Below are 24,407 nucleotides of genomic sequence, written 5' to 3' on the forward strand. Positions count from 1 at the left end.
CCAGCTTCGGGAGGATTCGATTCGGTGCCAGAGGGAAATCGGGTCTTCGGTTTTTTTCGCCCCCCGTTTCTTTGCTTCGCCGATTGCGCTCTCCGAAGCGGCGGCGGATTCGGTGGGCGGGCGGGCGGGCGGGTAGGGGGAGCTATCTTGATTCGGTGGTTGTGGGGTTCCTTCCGATTCTTTCATTGCCCCGTTCTTCGGGGGATTCAATTTCGATTTCTTCCCTAACCCTAGCTCTGTACAGCACGAAAGAGAGAGAGAGAGAGACGGAGACAGAGAGAGAGGGGGAGAGAGAGAGAACTGTATTCCATTGATTCTTGTCCTGTATAGCTATAATGGGGATCTGACTGTAGGTTTATCAATTTTCGGTTCCATCGTGTGGAGGGTTTTCTTTCTTCCTTCCTTCCTTTCGTTTTTAGGGTTTCCTCCGTTCCTTACTAGCGAAACTCTATGAGATTTTTGATGCGTTTTTTTTAGTTCGCCATCTGAAATTGAGGGTTTCCCTTTGCTTAGCAGATCTTCCACGTTCTTGCCGCCCCCCCCCCCCCCCCCCCACCCACCCGCCACCCCCCACCATTCCTTTTATAGTTCCGTTCCCTGCTTTTCCCAATCGAAAAACCCAAAAAAAAATTAGGGAGATAGGAGAGAGAGAGAGAGAGAGAGAGAGGAAAAAAAAAATCCAGCCTTTGTATAGGCATTAGCCGTTTCTGTAGATAAAGATGGCCTTGAACTTCTCTCATCGTCCGGTTTTCGCCGCCCATCTACCGGAGGACAGCTTGGTGTCCCCGATTAGGATCGCCAATCGGTGCATTGTGGAGGGTGTTTCGGAGAATAAGGTGGATGGTGCCGATATGACCTGGCTCTTGGAAGGGGATGTTAAGGATCGTTTGGATTATGGGAGGGGTAGGTGTGATGGGGGTGGGTGCTCTCAGGATTCGGTTTCCGGCGACATCCTCGACCTCTTGCCTTCCGATCCATTCGGGATGGATATAAGCACCACTTTTACGGCTATAACTGGTTGGCTTGAGGATTTGGAGATGAATTATGGTGGCTACGCAAGTGATTTTGCTGGGGCTAGTCCTGATGATTACCATCTGTTTGCGGGATTGAATTTTATCTGGAACAATGCATTGAGATTCCAGGCTTTTCCCGGAACAATCGGGTTTAATACCGATTCTAGTCCGTTCAGCAGCATGTGTCCTCACTACGGGGTGAAGGAATGTGCGCATGGCTCCTGTGATGTTGGTTTCGGTTCAATTAGTGAATTTTCTGGTTATCCTGATTCCTTGGAAGCAGGAGATGCATCTTCCTTTGATCTGGGTTCACCAAGTGGACATCATGGGTGTTCAGAGGAGGTCATGAAGGGACAGGACCCTTGTGATGGGGAGTTTGGATTGACAAATGCACTTGGGGGATTATCTGAGGTTATGGAGTCGGGACAGGTATCCTGCCATGTTGGCTTTGAATCAGTAAGTGGCTGCGATCAATGTCCTGAGGTGATGGAAGATGTAAATGCACCCTACCATCTTGGCCTCGTATGCATTGGTGGATTTGGCAGGTGTTCCCTGGAGAACGGAGTTTCTGGGGTGTCTGATGACATGGATGGCTTATTTCATGGAAGCAGTGGAAGCTCCGGGTTTCCGGACAACCACTCAAGTAAAGACCCTGAGCTTTCTGCTGGAACTTGTTCCTTTGTCAACGGAGAAATGCCTCACTTAGCATTTTCTTTGGCTCTTGGTTATCTGGGTGTCCGGGATCTTCTCGCTGTCGAGAATGTTTGCAAATCATTTCGTTCTACAGTTCGAAATGACCCCTTCTATTGGAGGAATCTACATATACATCATCCTCTGAATGACAAGATTACTGATGAAGTTCTTCTGCAATTGACCGATAGAGCTCAAGGTACTCTCCAGTGCTTGAGTCTGGTAGAGTGCCCAAGGATCACTGATGATGGTCTGAAGCGTGTCCTTGACAGTAATCCAAAGCTAACCAAGGTATGTATGGATCTTTTAGGGTTCTATTTGTTTCTTGATTCTTGTTCTTCTGTATTATTCACCACACTCTTAATTACATGATGAAATTTAAGTGTCCGGGGATATTTCAAATGGTACCTATTAGGAGTGGGGGGTTTTAAACATCATTGTAGTCTATATCTATAAGTTGTTCCATTTGTTTGATTATTTGCATTTCTTGATGAGCATGTTCTCACTCATGGTATTGAGACGTGTTATGGTCCTGTCTTTCCTGTTTAAATTGCATAATTTATTTGCTTAAGCTTCCTTGTCTGCAAGTTCACTTTTGTGCCCCGTATGTCATGTACATCTAGCCAAAAGTGCCATTTGACTCTCACTTTTAAACTATAAGGCATTTTAATTTTAAAGAGGAAAAGGTAGCATTGGCCAAAGAAAGAGGACAAATAGGTAAACGAAAGAAGGTGGAATATACACTTCCCACTGGAAAACTGCATTTTGTGAAATTGCTTGATTGTCTTTACAGTGCAACAATTTACTTCATCCTTGTACCAGTGGAAATCTAAAAGGCTTCTCATTTTCTTTTTGATATCAAATAAATGTTTTTTTTTAGTTTTTTGAAAGAATGGCAAAATGCTAATCTAATGTTTGTTGTTAACTTAAATATTTACTTTAGTTCTTAAAAGTAATATCTATGTTTGTTATTAATTTATTATGTCGCACAAGGAATGAAAAAAGGTTGTGACGCGTAGCCCGTGCATGGACACTAGTATGTGTAAAAGCAAGTAGGAGCTTGTTGATAGGAGAGGATATGGTGGATGACTTTGTCCATTTGAAGGAGTTATTTGATGTCCTATACTGGTTCCAAGCTTGAGTTGGTCTTTGTGGTATCTTAATTAATTGCTCACTTGTTCCTTCTCAGGAGGGAATTGAGATCAGTTAGAAGGAGATGTTTTACCTGTTTCACAGTGTTGACTTGTGTCCTTTCTTAATGATACATTCAATATTGTGTGATCTATTCTTCTCTTATAAATTTTGATTTGTCTTTTATGGAGACCTAAACCTTTATTCTTCCTTATACAGCTCTGTGTACCTGGCTGCACAAGACTTAGTATTAATGGCATTTTGGATGGCCTGAGAACATTCAAGTTGATGGGTTCCCTCAGAGTAAAGCATATTAGGATTGGTGGGCTTTATGGGGTAACGGAGGAACATTTTGAGGAGTTGAAGTCCTTGTTGGGGATAGCGAGTGAGAAGCAGCAGAACCTGAATGCCCTCAAGCCATATTTCTATCACAGAGAGAGTATGTACTTATCATGTGAGGATGATCGTACCATTGATATTGAGACGTGTCCGAGATGCCAGAAACTGAGGTTGGTCTATGACTGCCCTGCCGAGGTTTGTCAGGGTAAGGAACATGCGTCTCAAGTATGTAGGGCCTGCACACTGTGCATAGCTCGGTGCGTTCAGTGTGGTCGGTGCATTAATGACAATGAATACGAGGAAACCTTTTGTCTGGAACTGCTCTGCTCAGATTGTTCAAAGCATCAAATTCTGAAGCGCCACGAGATTGAAGGTAGCGATGTTGCTATCTCAGATTCTACTGCCCACCATGAAGACCCACAGGGCTCCTCAATCCGTGGCTGATGAGTAAGGCTTCTCATCGGTCTTTGGTCTACGAGCAATGCTGTTTTCTTTTTTGTGCCTTGCTTTTAGGATCAAACAGGGCATTGATATAAATAAAAAATGAGGCCATCTGAAGCTGCTTCACTTTCTCTGGCAGTCATATGTCATTCTCACTTAGCGTGATGTGGCGCAGCTTGGAACCAAGGTGTGAAGAAATGGTTAGGTTTCGGTCTTGGAGCTGGAGGATCTGTTCCGATCGTTCCCTACATGGAATGCTTGGTGACTGAGCCATTTATGTGAAACACAGACGACATGTCTGGCGACCCTGTGTGGTCAATCTTCACACTGTGTACGGTTCGCACGCAGTCGGCTGTGTATTTATTTGGGTGCTATCTTGAGAAAAGGGGGTTAGAAAAGGAATAAAAAGAAAATCTTTAGTATAGTACTATGTGACATTTGATTAGAGTTGATAGGACTCAACCTAGGCAATAATCATCCCGAGTTTACAATGTCTCAAGGTGTTCGGCGAGCACTTGTTGTACTTGTATTAGTTGAATTGTTTACTCCCTATTGTTATTATGGGTTTTCACTGCCTAGAACAAATAAAAGAAGGTATATGTGGAAGACGTGTTAACATTGTTCTGTTTAGTTGTGTAATTTGAATCTGTATTCCTGTTATTGGAATTTGCAAGTAGTAGTTGCAAGAATGGAGGTTCTGCATATCTTCGCTCTCTTTGAGGACTCCTTGGAGGGTAATGTTGCATCTTTATCATGGAACTTCGAAACGCAACTTTGGGATGGTTCGAGTCTGCTTACGAGTTTATATGCATATGTAGTTAGAATTCTATACATGAATGAATCACGTCAGACCTTGTATTGTGGTCCATGACGAAGTTGGATTTGCCGAGAAAGTATATGACAGTTCTTGTCAGGTTAAGGACAGTTTTCCATACTCCTTCGGGGTTGATCAAATGATCGATGATAGGATTATGCGTTTGAGGTGCGGTTTAATATATCTTGAACTTGTATTGGATTTGACTAATCTTACTTACTTGCCAATTAGATGATGGGGCAGTCTTTTTTCATGTCATCGAGTCCTTAAGCTTTAGTAGCTCTTATCCTTCCTGTTGATTTGGAAGCCGCCAATCATCGACAGCACTAAGAAATCTTGAAGTTTCAACTCACGTGTTTTCTCTCAAACCAATTCTTCTCGAGTTATTAATGAATAGGACCCTTGTGGTATGAATAATTCGTCATTAGCAAATGGACATCGTAGCTTAGATACATTTTGAAAAGCTACGAACTTCTGTTTTGTTTTGCATTGTATTAAACAAATGGGCAAAATGAAAAGCTCGTGCCCGATCCTGCAAATTCGCATGAGCACCACTTGACGGCCATGCAATTTGCCCATTCACGTATTCATTTCTTAAGATCGCCAAAAGCTTGTGCCCGATCCTGCAAATTCGCATGAGCTCCACTTAACGGCCATGCAATTTGCCCATTCACGTATTCATTTCTTAATTACTAGGTTAACTTAATGAGGAAGGTTTCATTCTTTGTTTTCACTTGTTGTTTGTTTCGCCATCTTGACTCGTGATGTCACCAGATGAAAGATGCTCACTGCTGAGGCATCTTTTGCATCATTCCACTGAACAAGCAGAATTTATACGCCTTCCAATCAATGTGGAGATCATTACAGGAGAAGACAGCGTACGAACTTTATCAGTGGTGATGAACTTCAATTGACATTTTGGTTCTTGCGTAATATATTTCCTAGTTAGATCAACGACAAGTTCATACGCATGTAATCGATATTGAAAGAATAATGCGCACGGAAATAATCTTTAATGGTTCGAATAAAAAATTTACTAAGAAATGATGAAAAAGAAACCTCGAACAGATAATTTCTTTTCTGCATGATGTGAGGAGAGAAGAGTGTTCCTGTGTGATGAATTACTGAGGGAGGTCACAAAAGAAAGTTTTCTACATAACAACATTCTTAAGGAAAGAATTCGGATCTGCTTGAAGCAGAATTCATCTCTTGTTAGGTGACTTCTTGCACAGCTCTTTCACCCACTGTATGCTGAATTTCTTCTTCCCAGACTTCGACCCATCTTTCCGCTTCTTCCGGTCTTCGGATGCCTGCGCCGGAGGCGGGTCGTCATTGTAGTCCCATTGGTCCGCCCACGACAGCCCGTTGTCCATCTCTATCTCTCTCTCTTCAAAAATCTCCTCCTGTCTCTTGTAAAAACTGCTTGTACAAGGTCTTCAAATCTCTTCAATTGCAATCCTCAACCAAACATATCAATGTGAACCAGCTCCATTCCCAATGAAGCTTCCTTAATTTGTGTGGACAATAGAATGGTATCAAGAGGGACAAACCGCAAATGTTTGACCAGGTCAACCTCTTACCACTGACAGCTTGATTAGGGCTAAATTACAGCAATGCCTTCAATTTAATTGGAAAATTAACTGCAGCCATGCATCTCATGATGCCTAATAATAACACTGGGTGATTTTGCACTGTCATAATGATGCAAATAGTTGGTTTTGGCAGGCAACTGTCATCCAATTAACTTAAATTGGCAGTCCTTGATGAAAGTCTTTTCATTCTTCTTTGGAAGTAGTGTACTATTTTCTGAAACTATATTAATATTTCATTAAGTTATACCATATTTATCTATCTTTAGGCCAGAAAACCATATGATGTTTATTGGTATGTAGTTGTTTCTACAAGAAATTTTAGTTTATTTGCAAGTCATTCAAATTTGATACATTTACTTATGGGAAACTAGCTATTGGCTTTAATATGACATTTCATTTATTTTGAGGTAATAAAATTTTACGTGAGGATTAAGAATGTGGTTGATGCATAAGTGCATACTTAGATTTAAAGGGAAAATAGAAGCTTAAAGCTTGGTTAATTTGTTGATGATCTTACAAACAGATTAGATTATGCCCTTTCTTCAACGACCATTCATTACGTATAGTATAGTTATACCATGTTTGTGAAACCCGTGCGCAGCTTAGCTAAGCTTGGCATGCTGCGAGTTAACATGATGACCAATAATCTTTCAGGATGATGTTGTAAACGATCAGACTATAGTTATTAATATCTTCAATTTTCAATTGGTCTCTCGGGAGATTCGATTTGAGGTCCAATCCATACGCATTTGTTAGACAATATCGATCAAAATACCAAATCATAAGCGTATCTTTCGATTCACTACCAAATATGCCGATTCAATATGTATGCATTGGTAAGTTTTCATGTTAGGAGAAACTTATTTATCTAAAAAAATTACAATACCATCCAATTCTCAATTCACAATTTGTATCTCGATTTAACAGTGCTGCAGACCAACTTCATTCGACATGTTATATGATCCAATGGCTAATTGTGGATGGCATAAAGTTTTTGCCTAAAATTTCAGATGAGATGAACGGCCATAACACAATTTTAATTCGTACATTTCGACAAACAACTGGTGGCTGCGGGTCGGCTGGCCTACCAGACTTCTATGATCAATCATACCATGTTGATAATCCTATAAAGAATAATGTAGCACAGGAATGTGATTCCACTAAAATGGGGAAAGGAACCACATAGTCATGCTCAGCATTTCAAAACTTGATCACCTGAAAAACTCAACATGACCTGCAATCTCTCTACATGACAATTTCGCCTCGCTAGCCAGTTTCAAGCTCTTGACGATCGCGAGTCCTGTCTGTCGGTGTGTCGATGCAGGCTTATATGAATTGGCCTCCTCTTCCTTTCCCATCAACAGAGCTTCCCTGGCGGGCACTACGTTCTCCCACCAAAACTCTCGTAAAATCCCGTGAATTAGCTCCCAATAACCACGATCCCTGCACACATGCAATATGGTGCTCCCATTAGGCGTCCAACAGTACAAATCCACCCAATCGCGATCCATTATCTCCATCTGGCCCTGCACCTGAGGCATGTAATAGAACGGCATGGTTGTCCAGGGCAAAGCTACTTCAGGCTTTCCCTTATTGTAAGGGCACTTCACTTCCAAGATCCCACCTCCCAGAAAGCAACCAAGGAGGCCATCGGGAGACGCACCCAGCCACTCAAACCGTTCCTCCGAATGAGTGGCGAACCCCAACAAGCTAACTTCACGACCCGTGATGCTTTTATACCTGTCTATTGCCGCCGCTTCATTCAGAACACCCCACTCCATGGCACACATTTTGGAAGGTTCCGGGATTTGCATTTCTGGTGCAAAAACTTTCTCCTTCCAAAGCTCAAAGCGACGGGTCCCTTTCCAGAATCCCAAGGCCGTGCTAAAGGTGCTTGTTGTGAGCTTATCCTTCCGTAGGGAGAACCATTCTTCGGAGCGTTGCGGAGCATCAGACGGAATGAAGCGAGCAGTCAATACTAATGGTGAGGGGGAACGAATTATGATAGAAGAACTAGAGGAAACAAAGGATGTGCCACAGCTGGATAAGGTTCGGGAACGTCTTCTGGTTCCATGCTTTCTTGTAGCAGGAAGTGGTGCTGATGATCTGCAATGGAAGCTGCGGTATCTGGTAAAGCAGGAGTTGGCCATTGCTGCAAGGAATCACACTTTTGAGGGGAATTTTATTCGGTTCCCTGCAGATTAAACATGTCACCTGAATTTTAGTCGAAGACTATATGAAGCAAGTGACATACATCTATTCATGAAAAAAAAGTACACATTAAATTAACACAATTGAACATTTGAATGTCATACAAAACACAATTGCTTCGTCGCAGGACCAATGGCCATGCCTACCAGCCCATGGCAGGTTGGTAGGATAGCTGAATATTCCAACAGGTCCATTAAAAGCTGATGGAAATGGCTGATCTCCAATCACAAAGACCAAAAATCAGCCTTTTCTACCAGTTGACACAGAGCTGATCAGAAAATGACAGCAGCCTTACAAGACGATCAGAAAATTGCAACAGAATATCTTCTCTTCAAGATGTTGCCGGCATTACAGTTGCTGCTACCTGAGACAGAGTTGGTGGGTTGAGGTTCTGTTTCGTGAGAGATAGGGGAGATTGTTCTCATCAACGATAATGGCCACAGGTCTAGGGTTTAGGCAGCACTTTGGATGTGGAGTGTTAGGGTTTCTTGGCTAAGGAATGAAGGAAAATTTGCTGGCAAAGGGTACTGGAGGACACTTTTAATTTTCCCATTGCATACTCAAGTGGTTTCTTCGCCCATTTTTTTGCAATGATCATTCAAAAGGATCGAAATGTGGATGTTCCAGGGAAGTTAATTTCTACTTTAAAAGAGCTGCAACAACTTCACTTCAATTTTAAAAGTTTTCAACAGAGGTGAGGAGGATGTAACTAAATCAAGAGCTGGTTAAACGACTTTTCCAGTTCCCCACTTCTTAAGGATAGAACTTATGCGTCATGCCATTATTCTTGTTTTCTCCTGCAGGTTTACGTATATACCTTTCCCCGCATTCTTGATGTTCTCTCGGTTAGTATCTTGACAAGCACAAGCACAGGCATCTGTTATTCATTGTTTCTCTCTGCACATTTACCTCTAGTCGGTCATCATACTTCGAACGTAAAGCACTAACTGCAACAGAGGAAACATCTTTCCCCACTCAATCTACCAGATATACTGTAATTGTTCCTTAAGAAAAGGTGATTGTACCTACAAGTCAAGTATAGTTATCATGTGAATCAATGAGAAGAATCGCATTTAACTTTCTTGAGTTCGCGCGCGCAAACCACATAGTACACGAAAATATGGAAACCAAGATAAGTTTCCTTGTCGACAGGAGAATCCGAAGCACTTCCGGCGCCAGAATAGTCGCCCGGAAGTTGCAGTCCCCCTCTCTCCCTCCCACAACCACCGCCACCGGGCAACCCACAAGTCAAAATACTAAAATACATGTGTTCTTCACAAACCCAGAGAAAAGTACAGTCCAAGGATGGAACGGCAGTTCAGCGCCGTACCTCCCCTTCTAGCCTAAACCCACAACATCAGCGATCAAACCAATCCCCAGAACATACATACTTCATCATGAATCTAATGAAAGAATAAGAAAGCTGTCACGCGCGAACAGAAGCGACATACCTCGCAGCTATCGCCGCTCATCCTCCATTGCCAACGGAAGAATGGAAGGCGCGGATTGAAGCTACAGAGAAAAACCCGCCTGCGTCATCGACCGCGCGAGCGGCTCCTGAAGGTGGGTTTCGGGTTTACAGCGCCATTGGCGCTAGGGTTTTTGCGAAATCCAAGCTTCGGAGCAAGCAAGACAAGGAAGCGATAAGAGAGAAGACACGGGCAGGGGAAGGGGCAGGGGCAGAGGCAGGGGAAGACTCTGCCGGTTCAGCTTTTCCGGCCGTTTTAGAGCGTACGGACGTCGTTTTTGTGTTGGAATACAAAACGCTGTCGTTTTGCAACAACAGTGAAAGCCCACGGTTGTGCACTAAGGATTTCTCATTTGGCTGGTTATGAATTGCGCCCCCATCACAATAGGAAAACCTATTTAGGGATCAAATTATGACTCTAAACAAAGACTTGTAAACTTTATTTCGTACCATTTGTAATAAATTACGTTTCATCGTGCATGCTTCTCAATCTTGTACATAACGTTATCTCGAGCATCATTGAATTGAGAACATTCCATTTATTTCGCAAACGCTATATGTTAGTTGAATCTATATAGAATGTATTTGGATAAAGACAAAAGACTTGAATCCAGACATTGCAAACACAGTACAAAAAAAAATTATGGCTTTTCTCTTTTCCTTCTCGATCAATTCTATTAGAGAAAATGAAGTGGGGTTTGAGATTAATGTGACCTAATTTATGTGACCCAACATTTAGCTCATTAATCTTAATTAATGACCAATTATATCAATATTTTCTGCAGAAAAGGCAACAGAATCCTCGTTGAGTCAAAATCAAAACACTTCATTCAATTTTATGCACTGGATTCGATCATCCAAAGCACACCAAAAGCTCCAAACAGAGGAGGAAAAACCCTCTTCTGAGAAAAGTGCAAAACAGAAACAAGTTTAAGATGTCTTGCACGTTCTTATGCACAAGACCTTCTCTCAAACTTGCAATGAAGACATCAAATGCTTCTGAATCTACAAAATGTTCCTAAAGAAAAACGGGGCCTATGCATTGATCTGTCGTGCCCTGCTAGGCCCGAGCATTGATCTGTCTAGACAAAGCAGCACATGCATTTCCAGTCGAGTGCCATTGAATCCGGGTTCGATTTGTTTCTCCATCGATGCCGAGTGTTCTCCTGGTTTTTCATTTTGTACATGCCGCTCGCTCTTCCGCGGTTTTTGTAGTGGTCAGTAACACACTGTTGGCGAACATGCGAGGAAGGCATCATTCAAAGATCATGCAAGCCAAGGATGCTGGAACGAAAGCAACCTCCGAGACTCTAGAGAGCATGAGAGTCCTTAAACTTCATTCCAGGGAAGCGACATCCTTGAAGAAGATTCTCCGATTCCGAGAGACGGAGGGAAGTTCGCTGAAGAGATACCTCTACACATGCTCCGTGGTGGCTTTTCTCTTCCGAGCTTCGCCAACTCTAGTTTCGGTGGCTACTTTCGGCGTTTGTGTTATCTTGAAAATACCATTATCAGCAGGTACAGTTCTTTCGGCTTTGGCGACGTTCAGGATTTTGCAGGAGCCAATCTATCACTTGCCCGAGCTCATTTCCATGATCACACAATCTAAGGTCTTCCATCAAGTTCCTTGAAGAGGATCATAAGAAGTATTGGCTTATCAATCCCCAAATCCATCAGATGCTTCTGTCGAGATTGAGACCGATGAATATGCTTGGGGGTCAGGCGATGAAAACATTGAAAACACCTCCACTGAAATCTCGGAGAAGATTAAACTAATGGAAGGTTACAATGTTGCTGTTTGTGGGTTGGTTGGATCTGGTAAAACGAGCTTGTCGTGGAGTATGCTTGGCGAGATTCCTAGAACAGCGGGGGAAGCAATAAGGGTCAATGGAACAAAAGCGCAAGTACCACAGAGTGCTTGGATTCAAACCGGAACTGTGAGAGAGAACATCTTGTTTGGCAGGAAATTGAATTGCGGCTTCTATGAAAATGTTGTGGAAAGTTACGCTATGAAACAGGATGTCGAGATGTGGAGCGATGGAGATTTGACGGTGGTTGGCGAGAGAGGGATGAACTTGAGCGGAGGACAGAAGCAGAGGACAATTAGCATGGGCAGTCTACAGATTTGAAGAAGAGAAGGATCTTGGTTTTGGATGAGGCGACGGCTTCAATTGACACGGCGACCGATAACCTGGTTCAGAGGACTATCAGGGAAGGCGGGTAATTTGCACTGTCATAATCGTTGCTCACCGGATTCCCACTGTCATTGACAATGACCTGATTATGGTTCTTGATGACGGTAAGCCCTTTTTGTCCTGTTAAATATAAATTATTACACAATGCTATAAGCACAGAGATTTAACATAAGCGAAACTTGAAAACTTGCCTGCTACCACATGGAGATAGCAAGGATCAAAACGAAGACAAAAACTTGCCACGCCACCTGAGACATCAGGGCGATTATACTTAACAGCTGAATTAGACCAAACGCCAACCCTGTTAATCAGTAGGGAATTTCCGTGTCCATTATGCTTTGATCCTTGGAAGACTGGAGGGGAAAAACAATGCTGATGTGAATCTCTGGCACAGTAAGTATCGGATGAGTGACCTATAAAGAACGCAGAACTTCAAAGAACAAACCCTTTTAGCTTGAAGGCGTGGAGTCAAAGAACGAGACGGGTGCACGGTCATTTTTGAATCCTGTGGACTGGCATGGCTGGGACATGACCAGGTCATTCACCAGCTTGAAAGGAAAGCTCCTTTCTCTCAATCAATCATTTACCTTGCTCAAGATAAATCCCCGTGGCAGCTGTTACTAGATGATCTCCTCACAAACTTGGCTGCTAACTTTGATAATGAAGAGAACTTATTCCCTAGCAAAAGCTTCTTAGCGAGTCGTACTCGACTATCTTGCCCGCATCAACCAAACAGTGCTTGCGCATTTAGGTTCACACTCTTCGTGCAGTCAGAAGCATAGGAAATTTTCTTCAATTTTGTAATAATTTAAGTTTAACAGGACAAAAAGAGCTTACCATCATCAAGAACCAAAACCGGGTCATTGTCGATGAAAGTAGGAATTTGGTGAGCAACGGTTATGACAGTGCGATTACCCATCTTCCCTGATAGTCCTTTGAACCAGGTTATCAGCTCCCGTGTCAATCGAAGCCATCACCTCATCCAAAACCAACATCCTTCTCTTCTTCAAAACTGTGTTTTCCGGGCTTATTACATCACCATGGCCAGAGAACTTGCCTGGATGGTTGGGATACGGGAAGCTCCAATTCTTCGTCACCTCTTGGAATTAGTCACAGGGGTCGCAATAGTTCGATGTTTCAACCAGGAAGATCATTTCTTGAAGAGGTGTCTTAGCTTGATCGACACTTCCTCTCGCATAGTCTTCCATAACAGCAACAGTGTGGAATGGCTCTCCATTCGGATAAACTTCCTCTTCAATTTGGTTTCTTCGTCGTCCTGGTTATCTTGGTGAGCCTCCCTAGGTTGGTCGCGGATCTCAGTAAGTTCACCCTGCGGATCCCCAATTAGATCTTCACACTTCCCTGACTGAACTATGCATCCGTCTTTCATAACCTACACAGAATGGATGTGTCAGACAAAAGACATGATAAAATGCCTCACAAGGAGATGATGTCTTTTATGTTCTAGTAAGGTGTTGCTTGCTCCATGAACTTACAAGAATGAGGTCAGCGGCATCTGAAAATTCCAATGGATGGGTGGAATGTACAGATGAGTCCCAGTGGGCGCATTGGCAGTGCTAAAAGGGTCCTCCAGAAATTAAACATCGGAATCGCTGTAGACTGCCCGTGCTCATTAAATCCTCTGCTTATGTCCTCCACTCAAGTTCATCCTTTTCTCACAACCGCTGTAAATCTCCATCACTCCACATCTTGACTTCCTGTTTCATAGCGCAACTTTCCACAACATTCTCATAGAAGGCGCAATTCAATTTCCTGCAAACAAGATGTTCTCTCACAGTTCCTGTTTGAATCAAAGCACTCTGTGGTACGTGCCCTTTTGTTCCATCGACCTTTATTGCTTTCCCGCTGTTCTAGGAATCTCGCCAAGCATAGTCCACAAGCAGCTTGTTTTACCAGACCCAACCTACCTGCAAATAGCAACATGGTAACCTTCCGTTATTTTAATCTTCTCCAAGATTTCAGTGTAGGTGTTTTCAATGTTTCGTCGCCTGAACCCCAAGCATATTCACCAGCCTCAATCTCGACAGAAACATCGGATGGATTTGAGGATTGATCAGCCAATACTTCTTATGGTCCTCTTCAAGGAACTCGATGAAAAGAGACCTTAGCTTGTGTGATCATGGAAATGAGCTCAGGCAAGTGATAGATTGGCTCCTGCGAAATCCTGAACGTCGCCAAAACCGAAAGAACTGTACCTGCTGATAACGGTACTTTCAAGATATGCAAACACCGAAAGTAGCCACCGAAACTAGAGTTGGCGAAGCTCGGAAGAGAAAAGCCACCATGGAGCATGTGTAGAGAGGTATCTCTACAGCGAACTTCTCTCCGTCTCTTGGAGTCAGAGAATCTTCTTCAAGGATGTTGGTTCCCGAAAATGAAGTTTAAGGACTCTCATGCTCTTAGAGTCTCAGAGGTTGCTTTCATTCTAGCATTCTTGGCTTCCATGATCTTTGAATGATGCCTATCTTGCATATTCGCTAACAGCATGTTGCTAACCACTACAAAAACCGTGGAAGAGAGAGCGGCATGTACAAAATGATTAGGGCCAAAAAAACCTGGACTGAAAGCAACCATATCCTGTGAACATAGGAGCAGAAGTCTCCAGACTCTCTCAATGTCCACATTGATCAAATTTACAATATATCCATTGCTTAGACCGGCAAACTTGACCGATTGACACTTCTTTAAATCAATGCCAATAGGGCAGCTCTAAGTTTGCCAATTTGCTGAGCGCCAAATGCCACTGCCTTGGAGTCAACAACTCAGTAGTCTTTGAAGAAAAGAAGACGAACGCAAGAATCAGTCCAAAACAGTAGCTTGAATCTTCGCACTTGGATGACAAGAAATTCCCAAAGTTTTGTGATCAAGAGAGGGCCCATATATGAAGCTATTAAATTAATTCCTATCAGCAAACAAACATAAAACGTAAGTCTCTATGATATATTTGCCTCAAGATGCAACTAAAGAAAAAGAAGATACCAGAATAACCATAAGCACCTGCCACTACTCCATTTTTCGCCAGCGATCTCCATATAGCAAAGCTGATTTGCTTTCAGCAACGAACAAGCTCCAAAGTTCTGTTTCTTCAGCGAATTCTTGAACAACATGAAGCATGCTCTGCTCGTTCGGACTGCGCAACTAAAGGGATATGGCCTAATTCAAGCTTTTGCTGTCAACCTGTACTGAAAAGGGGTTCAGCCATGGAAATCTTAGTCGGCTCCAAAACTCAGCAATGTTGAAGCCATCGAAATCTCTACCTAGACTCTCTACCTCTTTCTGAAGCAACGGTTGGTTGAGATGATGACTACCGCTAGACTCGGTGGTGCAACAGCAGAAATGGGTAGTGAAAAAGCGAGGGATGCGAATTCAACAGTATTGGCTTGTAGGAGAACAGGGGGCAATTCCTTGGATTTTCTCAATGGGAACACCAAGTAAGAAGAGACAAAGTGTACAAAAAACAGCGAAATAGACCCACCAAAGAATTACGACCAAGAGGCCAGTTTCTTCTGCCTCCATCGAAACTTGTGTTCCTAGTGAAACATGAAATGAAAGATGCAAGAACCCAAGTAACAGCCCAAGAGACAATGTCATCATCCACAGTTCTGTGAACCCAATGTCGATAAACACAAAAGCCAACGGAGAAAATTGACCTCAGGACTTGATTGGTCAGAATTGATCATGTCTTCCACTCACTTGACTAAATAAAACCTCAAGGACTCGGTCTATGATCGTGCAAAACATTAAGGACTCACAGCACTGCTTCCCTCATGAATTTGCCCACATATGCAGATAACGCTCTCCACCACTTCAATATCTGATTTCGCATTGAGGTTTGCCTCCTTAGAGAATACCATCACGCAATACGTGGTCCCCCTTTTAGACCCCTCGCTATTCGAAGTTCACACCAGATCACCATATCTAATGCCCAGCAGGTTTTTTTTCCTCATTGAGGCCACAAAAATTACTCAACTATGTTTAGAATCTTCCTATTTTGAGCAGGGAGCACATGGATCCAACAGCTGGATTTTGCTTCAAATCTCCAATCCCCAGTCACCAGCCAGGATTCAACAAGCGAACCGAGTATAGAAACATGGTCAGACGAAATTAAATTGCCACGAACCACGTAACTTCACTTTTGCTATAAGGATGGTCTGCAAATTGTGCATCGGGAGGCAGTAAATACGAGACCCCGAAATGGACTTAATGTCACATGGGAAAGTCACTTTTGGTTTCTTCATGCATCATGACTATACAATGGAAATTGCTTTCAGATATATGCATCGAGTAATTGTCAAGGTTTTGGTAAGTCTTAATTTGAATAGAACGTAGAAGTAGATTTAGTTTAACCTCGTATGCTCAAACTAGTTCTAAGTTTCTAATTCGATATTAAAGTTTTTTTATAAAATAATAAATAATCTGAATTGGGTGGATACATAACTTTAAGCATAAGCTGCGAATCTTTAACTCTAGCATCGTGCACAATTTTATCCTAACTGGCCACAAAAAAATGGGTTGCACGATATATTAGAATAATTTGTTCAAAATATTTCTTGAGGCACATTGAAGATGATTGAGGGGGAGAGGAACTCGAGCGACAGCGGACCCAACGGTGGGGCAAGCGGTGGTCATCGTCCCCCGTCGTTGTTTGTATGTTAAGATTTGCGTTGCCGATATTTTCGTGTGCTTCCTAAAAAAATTTCACAGTTTGTCCCATGAACTTATCCCTCGCCTTCTCTCGGTTTAAATCTCATGTCCGTCTTTGAACTTAAGTGGACGCGAATCCTTATTGTCGAGCAGCTCTTAGAGTAGAACCTGAAGCATTGATTCCTTTTCAGAATGATTTATGCCCTGAATAAAGTGATGTCTTACACATTCTTCTGAAGAAGACCTTCTCGAACTTGCGATGCAGATATCAAATGTACTTATCGTTAATGATCAACCAATCAAGCTTCAGAGCAAGCAAGTCAAGGAAGCTATACGAGAGACACAGAGACAGAGACAGAGACAGAGACAGAGGCAGAGGCAGAGGCAGAGGCAGAGGCAGAGAGACTTTAGCCGGTTCAGTGTCCCCGGTCGCTTTAGTCTGTACGGCCGTCGTTTTTTGCGTGCGGAACCAAAGACCTTTCATGAAGCTGTCGCTTTTGACGTGGGCGGGCTTTGCTCTTTATATTCGTGCCACGCCAGTCCTGTCTTCTTGGGCTGGGTTCCCTTGGGAAATTACATTCGGTGGCTACTTCCGGCATTTGCCTTAGCTCGTTTCCATGATCGTGCAAACTTAAGGAAAACAACGCTGATGTCAACCTTTGGCTCGATAAGTATCGGACCAGTGACGTATAACATAGTGCAGAACTTCGAAGAACAGACCTGATCGAGAATTCGGCTTGAAGGCATGGAGTCAAAGAAGGAGACGGGAGCACACAGTCACAAATCCCGTGGACCCGCATGGCCAGGATGGAGTGGTGTTATGACCAGCTCGATAAGCAGCTTGAAGGAAAAAAGACTCCTTGTCTTGGTCTATCAATTACGTTCCTCAAGATAGATCCCAATTGCAGCTTTTACTAGATGATCTCCTAACAAACTCGACTGCTAACTTTGAGAACGAAGAGAACTTATTCTCTAGCAAGAGCTTCGGCGAATCATACTCGACTATCTTGCCTGCATCGACCAAACAATGCTTGCACATTTAGGATCACATTCTTCGTGCAATTAAAAGCTTAGGAAATGCTTTTTCGATTGTGTGATAATCTATATTTAACAGGACAAAAAAGGCTTACCATCATCGAGAACCAAAACCAGGTCATTATCAATGATAGTGGGAATCCGGTGAGCAACAGTAATGATAGTGCAATCACCACACTCTTCCCTGATAGTCCTCTGAATCTGGTTATCGGTGGCCGTATCAATCGAAGCCGTTGCCTCATCCAAAACCAGGATCCTTCTCTTCTTCAAAAGCACCCTAGCAAGGCAAGCCAGTTGTCTTTGCCCGACGCTCCAATTTTCTCCATCCTCGGCAACTAGGACAATTTAGCACAAAACTCAGAAAAAGATTTTCCAATGAACAGAAGGGAGTTCAAAGATTTCTCACGAACAAAGCCTTCATATGTTTGTCCATGATATAATACCTGGTGCATCAAGAAGCCTTGGATCCTGCCTTACCATCTCTGCTAGGTGACATTTGTTAAGAACCTACATATCGATAATTTTGTAGTCAATCACGCATTACAAAGAAAGTCATACTTTTTTCGATTTCTATAACTTTTGGTTTTACCTCCCAGATTTCTTGGTCTGAATGCTCTTCCAGAGGATCCAAATTTGTCCGAATGTTGCCCTGAAATAGGATTGGATCCTGTGGAATAATACTCAGCCGCAACCTCAAGTCCTGCAGACCAATTTTGCAGATGTCGACCCCGTCAATAAATATCCGCCCTCCTGATGGTTCGACCACCCTGAACAACGCTTGGATGAGAGTGGACTTTCCGCTGCCCGTTCGTCCAACAATTCCGACCTTTTTCCCTCCAGGGAACGTGCAGGTGATCTCCTTGAGGATCACTGGGAGAGAAGGAGCATATCGGATGCTGAGGTCTTGAAGCTCGATTTTTCCTTCATAAGGCCATTCAGGGTTCGGCCTGGAATCTTCAATCACCAAGGGAGCTTCGCTTGGTATGTTGGTAAATTGAAGAATTCTCTCGACCGAGATCATTTTGTTCTCAACATTGCACAGATTCCATATGACCCATGCTTGGAGCACGTTTAGGTTCAAGCCGTATGTCGCCACTAGCCCAGCCAAGCCTGAGATGGAAAGTTGATCGGTTCAAAAGTAAAGTTAGCCGGTCAAGGAAAAAGAAGGCAGCGAGACTAATATCTTCAAATCAATTTATGCCAAACACAGATACTTATTGATTGATTGCGTTATTCATAGCCCTTGAAATTTCAAACATTTTGGCGACCTGCTGCAATGTAATTGGTAATGGAGAGAGGAACTTACTGGGATCCACAACCGACCTGGGGAGGCTCACCAAGATGATCAGGACGACGAAGAAACCAAAATTAAAGAGGAAGTTTATCCGAACGGAGAGCCATTCCATAGTGCTGCTGTTATGGAAAACTATGCGAGAGTAATCGTCGATTAAGCTGAGACACCTCCTCAAGAAATCATCTTCCCGGTTGAAACATCGAACTAGTGCGGCCCCTGTGACTGCTTCCGAGAAGTGATGAAGTATTGGAGCCTTTCGTATCCCAACCATCCTGGCCAGTTCTCTGGCCGTGGTGATGTAATAAGCCTGCAAAACACGGTTTTCGCATGCAGTCAGCATGGCGTGTCAAAAATAAACCTGCTGGAAGCATATACAAAAATCTTTTACTACCTCAGATATAGGTCCTATCTGAAGTAGTAATCAGTAACTCCATGATGATATAAAGCACAGAGATTTAACATAAGTGAAACTTGAAAACTTGCCTGATACCACATGGAGATAGCGAGGATCAAAAGGAAGAGAACAAAAATTTGCCACGCCACCTGGGACATTAGGACGATTACACTTAACAACTGAATTAGAGCAAACACCAGCCCTGCTAATCGGTAGGGAATGTCTGTGTCCACTCTGCTTTGATCCGTGGAAGACTGAAGGAGAAAAAGAGGAAAAACAATTCCAATGTCAATCTTTGGCACAATAAATATTGGATCGGTGACCTATAACAGAAATCAGAACTTTGAAGAACAAACCCGATCAAGAATTCGGCTTGAAGGGGTGGAGTCAAAGAACGAGATGGGTGCACGGAAGACTGAAGAAATCATAACATGGAAGAGATGTCGAGCAGTCTTTATGGCAATAGTCGACAACAGAACTGCCCGTCCCAGAATAAAAATCGAACTCCCACCAGACAGCAAGATGAATACTCCAATCAGCTTTCCTCTGCTGATCCTGCCATTGTCCTCGGTCGCCCAGGCAATCCAATAATTGCTGGCCAACTGTAATCCTTGAAAGAGAACTTGGCAAAGAAGAATAATTGGGACCAGCGCACCTTTATAAGCACAAATCACAAAGTTTGAGTAGACGCTCCATTTCACACGGCCAGTTTCCGATTCTTCTTCTTGTGTTTTATTACAAAGATTTCTGTTTTTAACGTGCTCCTCAGAGTTTTCTTCCATGATTTCGATTTTGCTCGCTTGGCATGGCTTGATGGACGATGTCCTGTCTTCTTGGGCTGGGTTCACTTGATTTAAAGATTGTCTATGAGCAGACAATTGCCTAACAAGTTCACCCTGCGGATCCGCAATCAGATCTTCATACTTCCCTGACTGAACTATACAGCCATCTTTCATAACCTACACAATTGATGTGTTAGACAAAAGACAAGATAAAATGCCTCAAAAGGAGATAATATCTTTTGTGTTCTATTTAGGCGTTGCTCGCTCCATGAACTTACAAGAATGAGGTCGGCGGCATCTAAAAACTCCAACTGATGGGTGGAATAGATAACAGTCTTCCGAGACAGCATTTGCATGAGACATTTCTGCAAAAAAGCTTTTTACTTATGAGAGAACTGGTATAAAAAGGGAATGCAACAGAGAGTTAAAAAAATGATTGAGTTTTGATGCTTGCCTTGTACAGATGAGTTCTAGTGTGTGCATCGACGGCGCTAAAAGGGTCATCCAGAAAATAAACATCGGAACCACTGTAGACTGCCCGTGCTAGTTGAACCCTCTGCTTCTGTCCTCCGCTCAAGTTCATCCCTCTTTCGCCAATAGCTGTCAAATCCCCATCGCTCCACATCTGGATGTCCTGTTTCATTGCGCAACTTTCCACGACATTCTCATAGAAGGCAGAATCGAATTTCCTGCCAAACAAGATGTTCTCTCTGACACTTCCGGTTTGGATCCAAGCACTCTGTGGTACGTATGCTTTCGTTCCATTGACCCTTATTGCTTCCCCAGCTATTCTAGGAATCTCACCAAGCATACTACACAACAAGCTCGTTTTACCAGAGCCAACCGACCCGCAAACAGCAACATTGTAACCTTGCATTATATTAATCTTCTCCAATATTTTTAATGTAGGTTTTTTTGACGCTCCATCACCTGAACACCAAGTATATTCACCGGCCCCAATCTCAACAGCAACATCTGATTGTTTTGGGGATGAATGAGCCAATAACTTTTTGTGATCCTCTCTAAGGAACTCTTGGACACGATCGATAGAGACCTTAGTTTGCGTGACCATGGATATGAGCTCAGGCAAGTTGTAGATTGGCTCCTGCAAGATCCTGATCGTCGCCAAAGCCGAAAAAACTGTACCTGCTGATAATGGTATTTTCAAGACAACGCAGGCGCCAAAGGTAGCCACCGAAACCAGAGTAGGCGAAGCCCAGAAGAGAAAAGCCACTGCAGAGCATGTGTAGAGGTACCTTTTCAGCAAACTTTGCTCCATCTCTCGGAGTCGGAGAATCTTCTTCAAGAATGTCGGTTCCCAAGAATGCAGTTTAAGTACTCTCATGCTCTTAAGAGTCTCGGAGGTCACTTTCATTCTAGCATCCTTGGCTTCCATGATCTTTGAATGAAACCTTTCTTGCATTTTCGCTAATGGCGTGTTGCTAACCATTACAACAACCGTGGAAGAGAGAGCAGCAAATGTGGGGGCAGCACCGAGATTTCTGTACAAAATGACTAGGGCTAAAAACACTTGGACCGGAACCAACCACACCCCGTGAATGTAGGAGCAGAAGTCCCCGATTCTCTCAACATCCACATTGATCAAATTCACGATCTTCCCATTGCTTAGACCAGCATACTTGATCGATTGACACTTCATATAAATCAATGCCATAAGGCCAGCTCTAATGCGTATGCCAATTCGCTGAGCACCAAAATACCACTGCCTTTGAGTTAGTGACTCGATAGTCTTCGAAGAAAAGAACACGAATGCAAGAACCAGTCCAAAGAGGTAGCTTGAATCTTTGCGCTTGGACGACAAGAAATTCACAAAGCTAGTGATCAAGAGAGGACCCATATATGAAGCTAGTGTATTAATTCCTGTTCCCAAACAAACATAAAACATAAATGTCTATGATATATTTGCCTCAAGATGCAACTGAAGAAAAAGAAGGGAAGAGATCAGAATAACCATAAGTACCTGCCAGTACTCCATTTTTCGCCAGCGATGTCCATAGAGCAAAGTTCTGTTTCTTGAGAGATTCCTCCAACAACAATGAAGCGTGTTCCGCTCTTTCAGACTGCGAAACCGAAGGGATATGACCCAATTCGAGCTTTTTCTTTCGACCCGTGCTGAAAAGGGGGTTCAGCCATTGAAATGTGAGTCGGCTCCAAAACCCGGCATTGTCGAAGCCGTCCAAATCTCTACCCTCTACCTCTGTCCGAAGCAATGGTTGGTTGAGAAGACGGTTACTTCCTAATGAAAAGGCCATGGTCACAAAAAAGAACCTGCAATCCAAAAGAAAAAGGAAACTTGTTCAAATTTTTTGCACCAGAAAATCAAGGAACTGCACAATGCATTAAAGAACATGTACACGTACAGGTAATGGCGGTGGCTTTCTTTGTTTTCTCTCTCGTCTTACGAGATTCAAACCTGGGAAGGAAAAGGATGAAGACCAAGAGGATGAAGACAGAGCGCGTGCTTCTCCGTCGTAGGTAGGTGACGAGAAAGTGTGCTTTCAGTGGGGCAGCGATCACTGAGTTTGTGTTCTGAAATCTTTTAAACAGGAAATAAAAAAGACAGCAATCACCATCGCCATAATCTTTCTTAGCCCTCCTCCGTAGCTATCGCCTCTAAGATGGAACGTGTGTGTGCATACATATATATATATATTTTTGATAATACCATAGTTGTTATTTTAAGAAAGCAATATAGAAAACATATCAGAATCTCGACCGCGGCTACTGTTGTTTTAAGAAAGCGATATAGTAAACATATCAGAATCTCGAACTAACCTCTTTTGTCGCGTGCCCTCGTCCTTGCGCGAGGCATAAACTACCTCTATCTGCCGCTTAAGAAGCAGCTTAGGGCCGCCGCTAGTCTCACTGATCGATCTATATTTGGAAAGATTTAGTCGTGATCTGCTTGCTACATTCAGACTCGGGTACCCCACCAAGCCGCTCCTTTGCATTCCATGCAGCTGTCGTTGACGTCGTTCTTTCCCTTGCGTTGCATGGGAGCTTAAAAAGGGAATAGGATAGGACAGGATATCCTTTTGTTTCATACTTCATATCTTATGATCCTCAAGGAATCTGATATAAGAACTCTATTATATTTCTTAAATTGTCCTAATCTCATATCCTACTTACCGTCCAATATCTATTAACGTCCTATCAAATTAGACATGGGGCTAGTCAGTCAATCTCAGGAAATTTCACATTCAAAGTTTTGACCTCCGAAGTCTCGACAAACTCGTGCCTATTGTAAAAATGAATAATAACCTTATGTTATAAAAAAAATGAACAAAGTAATTATATACTTGGGCAACATTAATATCACCGCATCTCATGCATCTTTCGTGAATTTTAAATTAAATCTTTTTAATCACTGACACGTTGATTCGCTTTATTGATTTTCGCCCCCTTAATTCACACAAAATATACGTATATCCTTTTTGGTAATAATATCAAGAGAAGATCGCACACTGTTTAATTATTTTCCCCATCTTATGTAGCGTTAGCGTTAACTAAAGCATGAAGTATAAGAATTAAACGGCGTTGTGGTCCAAACCCTAATTTTTTCCCCCAAAATTTATTTAAATGAAATTTAAAAAAAAAGGTTAAAAGTTCTTTAAAAAAAACACAAACTAGAAAAAAAAAAAAAAAAGGCTAGCAAGAGCCTGCAGGGCGGTGAAAGGTTTGGATGGGGCGGCGTCGCCGACCCACCGTCACCGGTCATCGCCGAGACCCAGGTGACCCTTGTAGACCCCAAGCGAGGGCTTGCATCTAGGAGAGGGTCGTCGGCCATCATTGAGGCTCCAACGACCCTGCTAGCCCTTTCCGACGATTGATCGATCTCTTTGCTGCCACATAGGCATGGGCCTCCTGTGGCTCTTTTTTTAAAAATTTTTATTCTTTTTTGAGTAAAACTTTTAGCTTTTTATTTATTTTTAATATAAATTAACTAAGATTTGGCCGCGAAAAAATTATTTGAACCAAAGCAACGTCATTATAGTATTATGCTCCATGCTTTAGTTAAAGTTAAGCCACGTAGGAGAAAGAAAATAAGAAAAAAAATACTCATCAGCATTTTTCATTAGCTAAATTGACGGGGTTATCAAAGAATATATTTAATTGCACCAATTTGATAAGTTTTAAGATTTTATTAGGCTTTTTTAAAGTTTTGACACTTAATTGTACTTTCTCAACAATTACTCCACAAAGAAATGGAGGATATTCCTTTGATAGCTCTAGCCTTTATTAAGATGCACAATAGTCTTAAATTGCTTCAAAATTACATACTCGTCCATGGACCTTATAATGTCAACTATTTTGTCTATTTT

General features: G+C 42.6%; 4 protein-coding genes and 1 pseudogene across 5 annotated transcripts; 1 reads left to right on the plus strand and 4 right to left on the minus strand.

Annotated features, from left to right (window-relative positions):
- The first annotated feature begins 603 nt into the window (after positions 1 to 603).
- Positions 604 to 4,220, plus strand: LOC115680311 (F-box protein SKIP14). Its single transcript, XM_056312406.1, has 3 exons — positions 604 to 1,994; positions 3,054 to 3,620; positions 3,754 to 4,220. The coding sequence occupies exons 1-2, from the start codon at positions 720 to 722 to the stop codon at positions 3,615 to 3,617; spliced, it is 1,839 nt and encodes a 612-aa protein (XP_056168381.1). The 5' UTR covers positions 604 to 719; the 3' UTR covers positions 3,618 to 3,620; positions 3,754 to 4,220.
- A 1,214-nt stretch (positions 4,221 to 5,434) lies between these two features.
- On the minus strand, positions 5,435 to 5,905 carry LOC115680313 (uncharacterized). Its single transcript, XM_030604122.2, has one exon. It carries the CDS (start codon positions 5,799 to 5,801, stop codon positions 5,631 to 5,633), a length of 171 nt encoding a protein of 56 aa, XP_030459982.1. The 5' UTR covers positions 5,802 to 5,905; the 3' UTR covers positions 5,435 to 5,630.
- Positions 5,906 to 7,031: 1,126 nt separating this feature from the next.
- On the minus strand, positions 7,032 to 9,911 carry LOC115680312 (uncharacterized). 2 transcript variants are annotated; one of them, XM_030604120.2, is made up of 2 exons: positions 9,683 to 9,911; positions 7,032 to 8,214 (listed from the first exon to the last, which is right to left on the minus strand). In XM_030604120.2, exon 2 carries the CDS (start codon positions 8,168 to 8,170, stop codon positions 7,232 to 7,234), a length of 939 nt encoding a protein of 312 aa, XP_030459980.1. In that variant the 5' UTR covers positions 8,171 to 8,214; positions 9,683 to 9,911; the 3' UTR covers positions 7,032 to 7,231. The 2 variants fall into 2 exon arrangements, with proteins under 2 accessions (XP_030459980.1, XP_030459981.1); XM_030604121.2 differs by lacking the exon at positions 9,683 to 9,911 and adding an exon at positions 8,596 to 8,985.
- A 3,133-nt stretch (positions 9,912 to 13,044) lies between these two features.
- LOC115680106 (ABC transporter C family member 3-like) lies at positions 13,045 to 15,769 on the minus strand (annotated as a pseudogene).
- A 961-nt stretch (positions 15,770 to 16,730) lies between these two features.
- Positions 16,731 to 22,337, minus strand: LOC130138420 (putative ABC transporter C family member 15). Its single transcript, XM_056312446.1, has 11 exons — positions 22,046 to 22,337; positions 20,519 to 21,945; positions 20,343 to 20,429; positions 19,639 to 20,241; positions 19,372 to 19,536; positions 18,901 to 19,195; positions 18,184 to 18,704; positions 18,038 to 18,101; positions 17,690 to 17,929; positions 17,280 to 17,570; positions 16,731 to 17,189 (listed from the first exon to the last, which is right to left on the minus strand). The coding sequence occupies exons 1-10, from the start codon at positions 22,335 to 22,337 to the stop codon at positions 17,446 to 17,448; spliced, it is 3,819 nt and encodes a 1,272-aa protein (XP_056168421.1). The 3' UTR covers positions 16,731 to 17,189; positions 17,280 to 17,445.
- Between the last annotated feature and the right edge of the window lie 2,070 nt (positions 22,338 to 24,407).

Source organism: Syzygium oleosum, unplaced genomic scaffold (assembly GCF_021117445.2).
Source record: "Syzygium oleosum isolate NSW1041296 unplaced genomic scaffold, Sole_v2.1 Sole_v2.06, whole genome shotgun sequence".
NCBI classification, from domain to species: Eukaryota; Viridiplantae; Streptophyta; class Magnoliopsida; order Myrtales; family Myrtaceae; genus Syzygium; species Syzygium oleosum.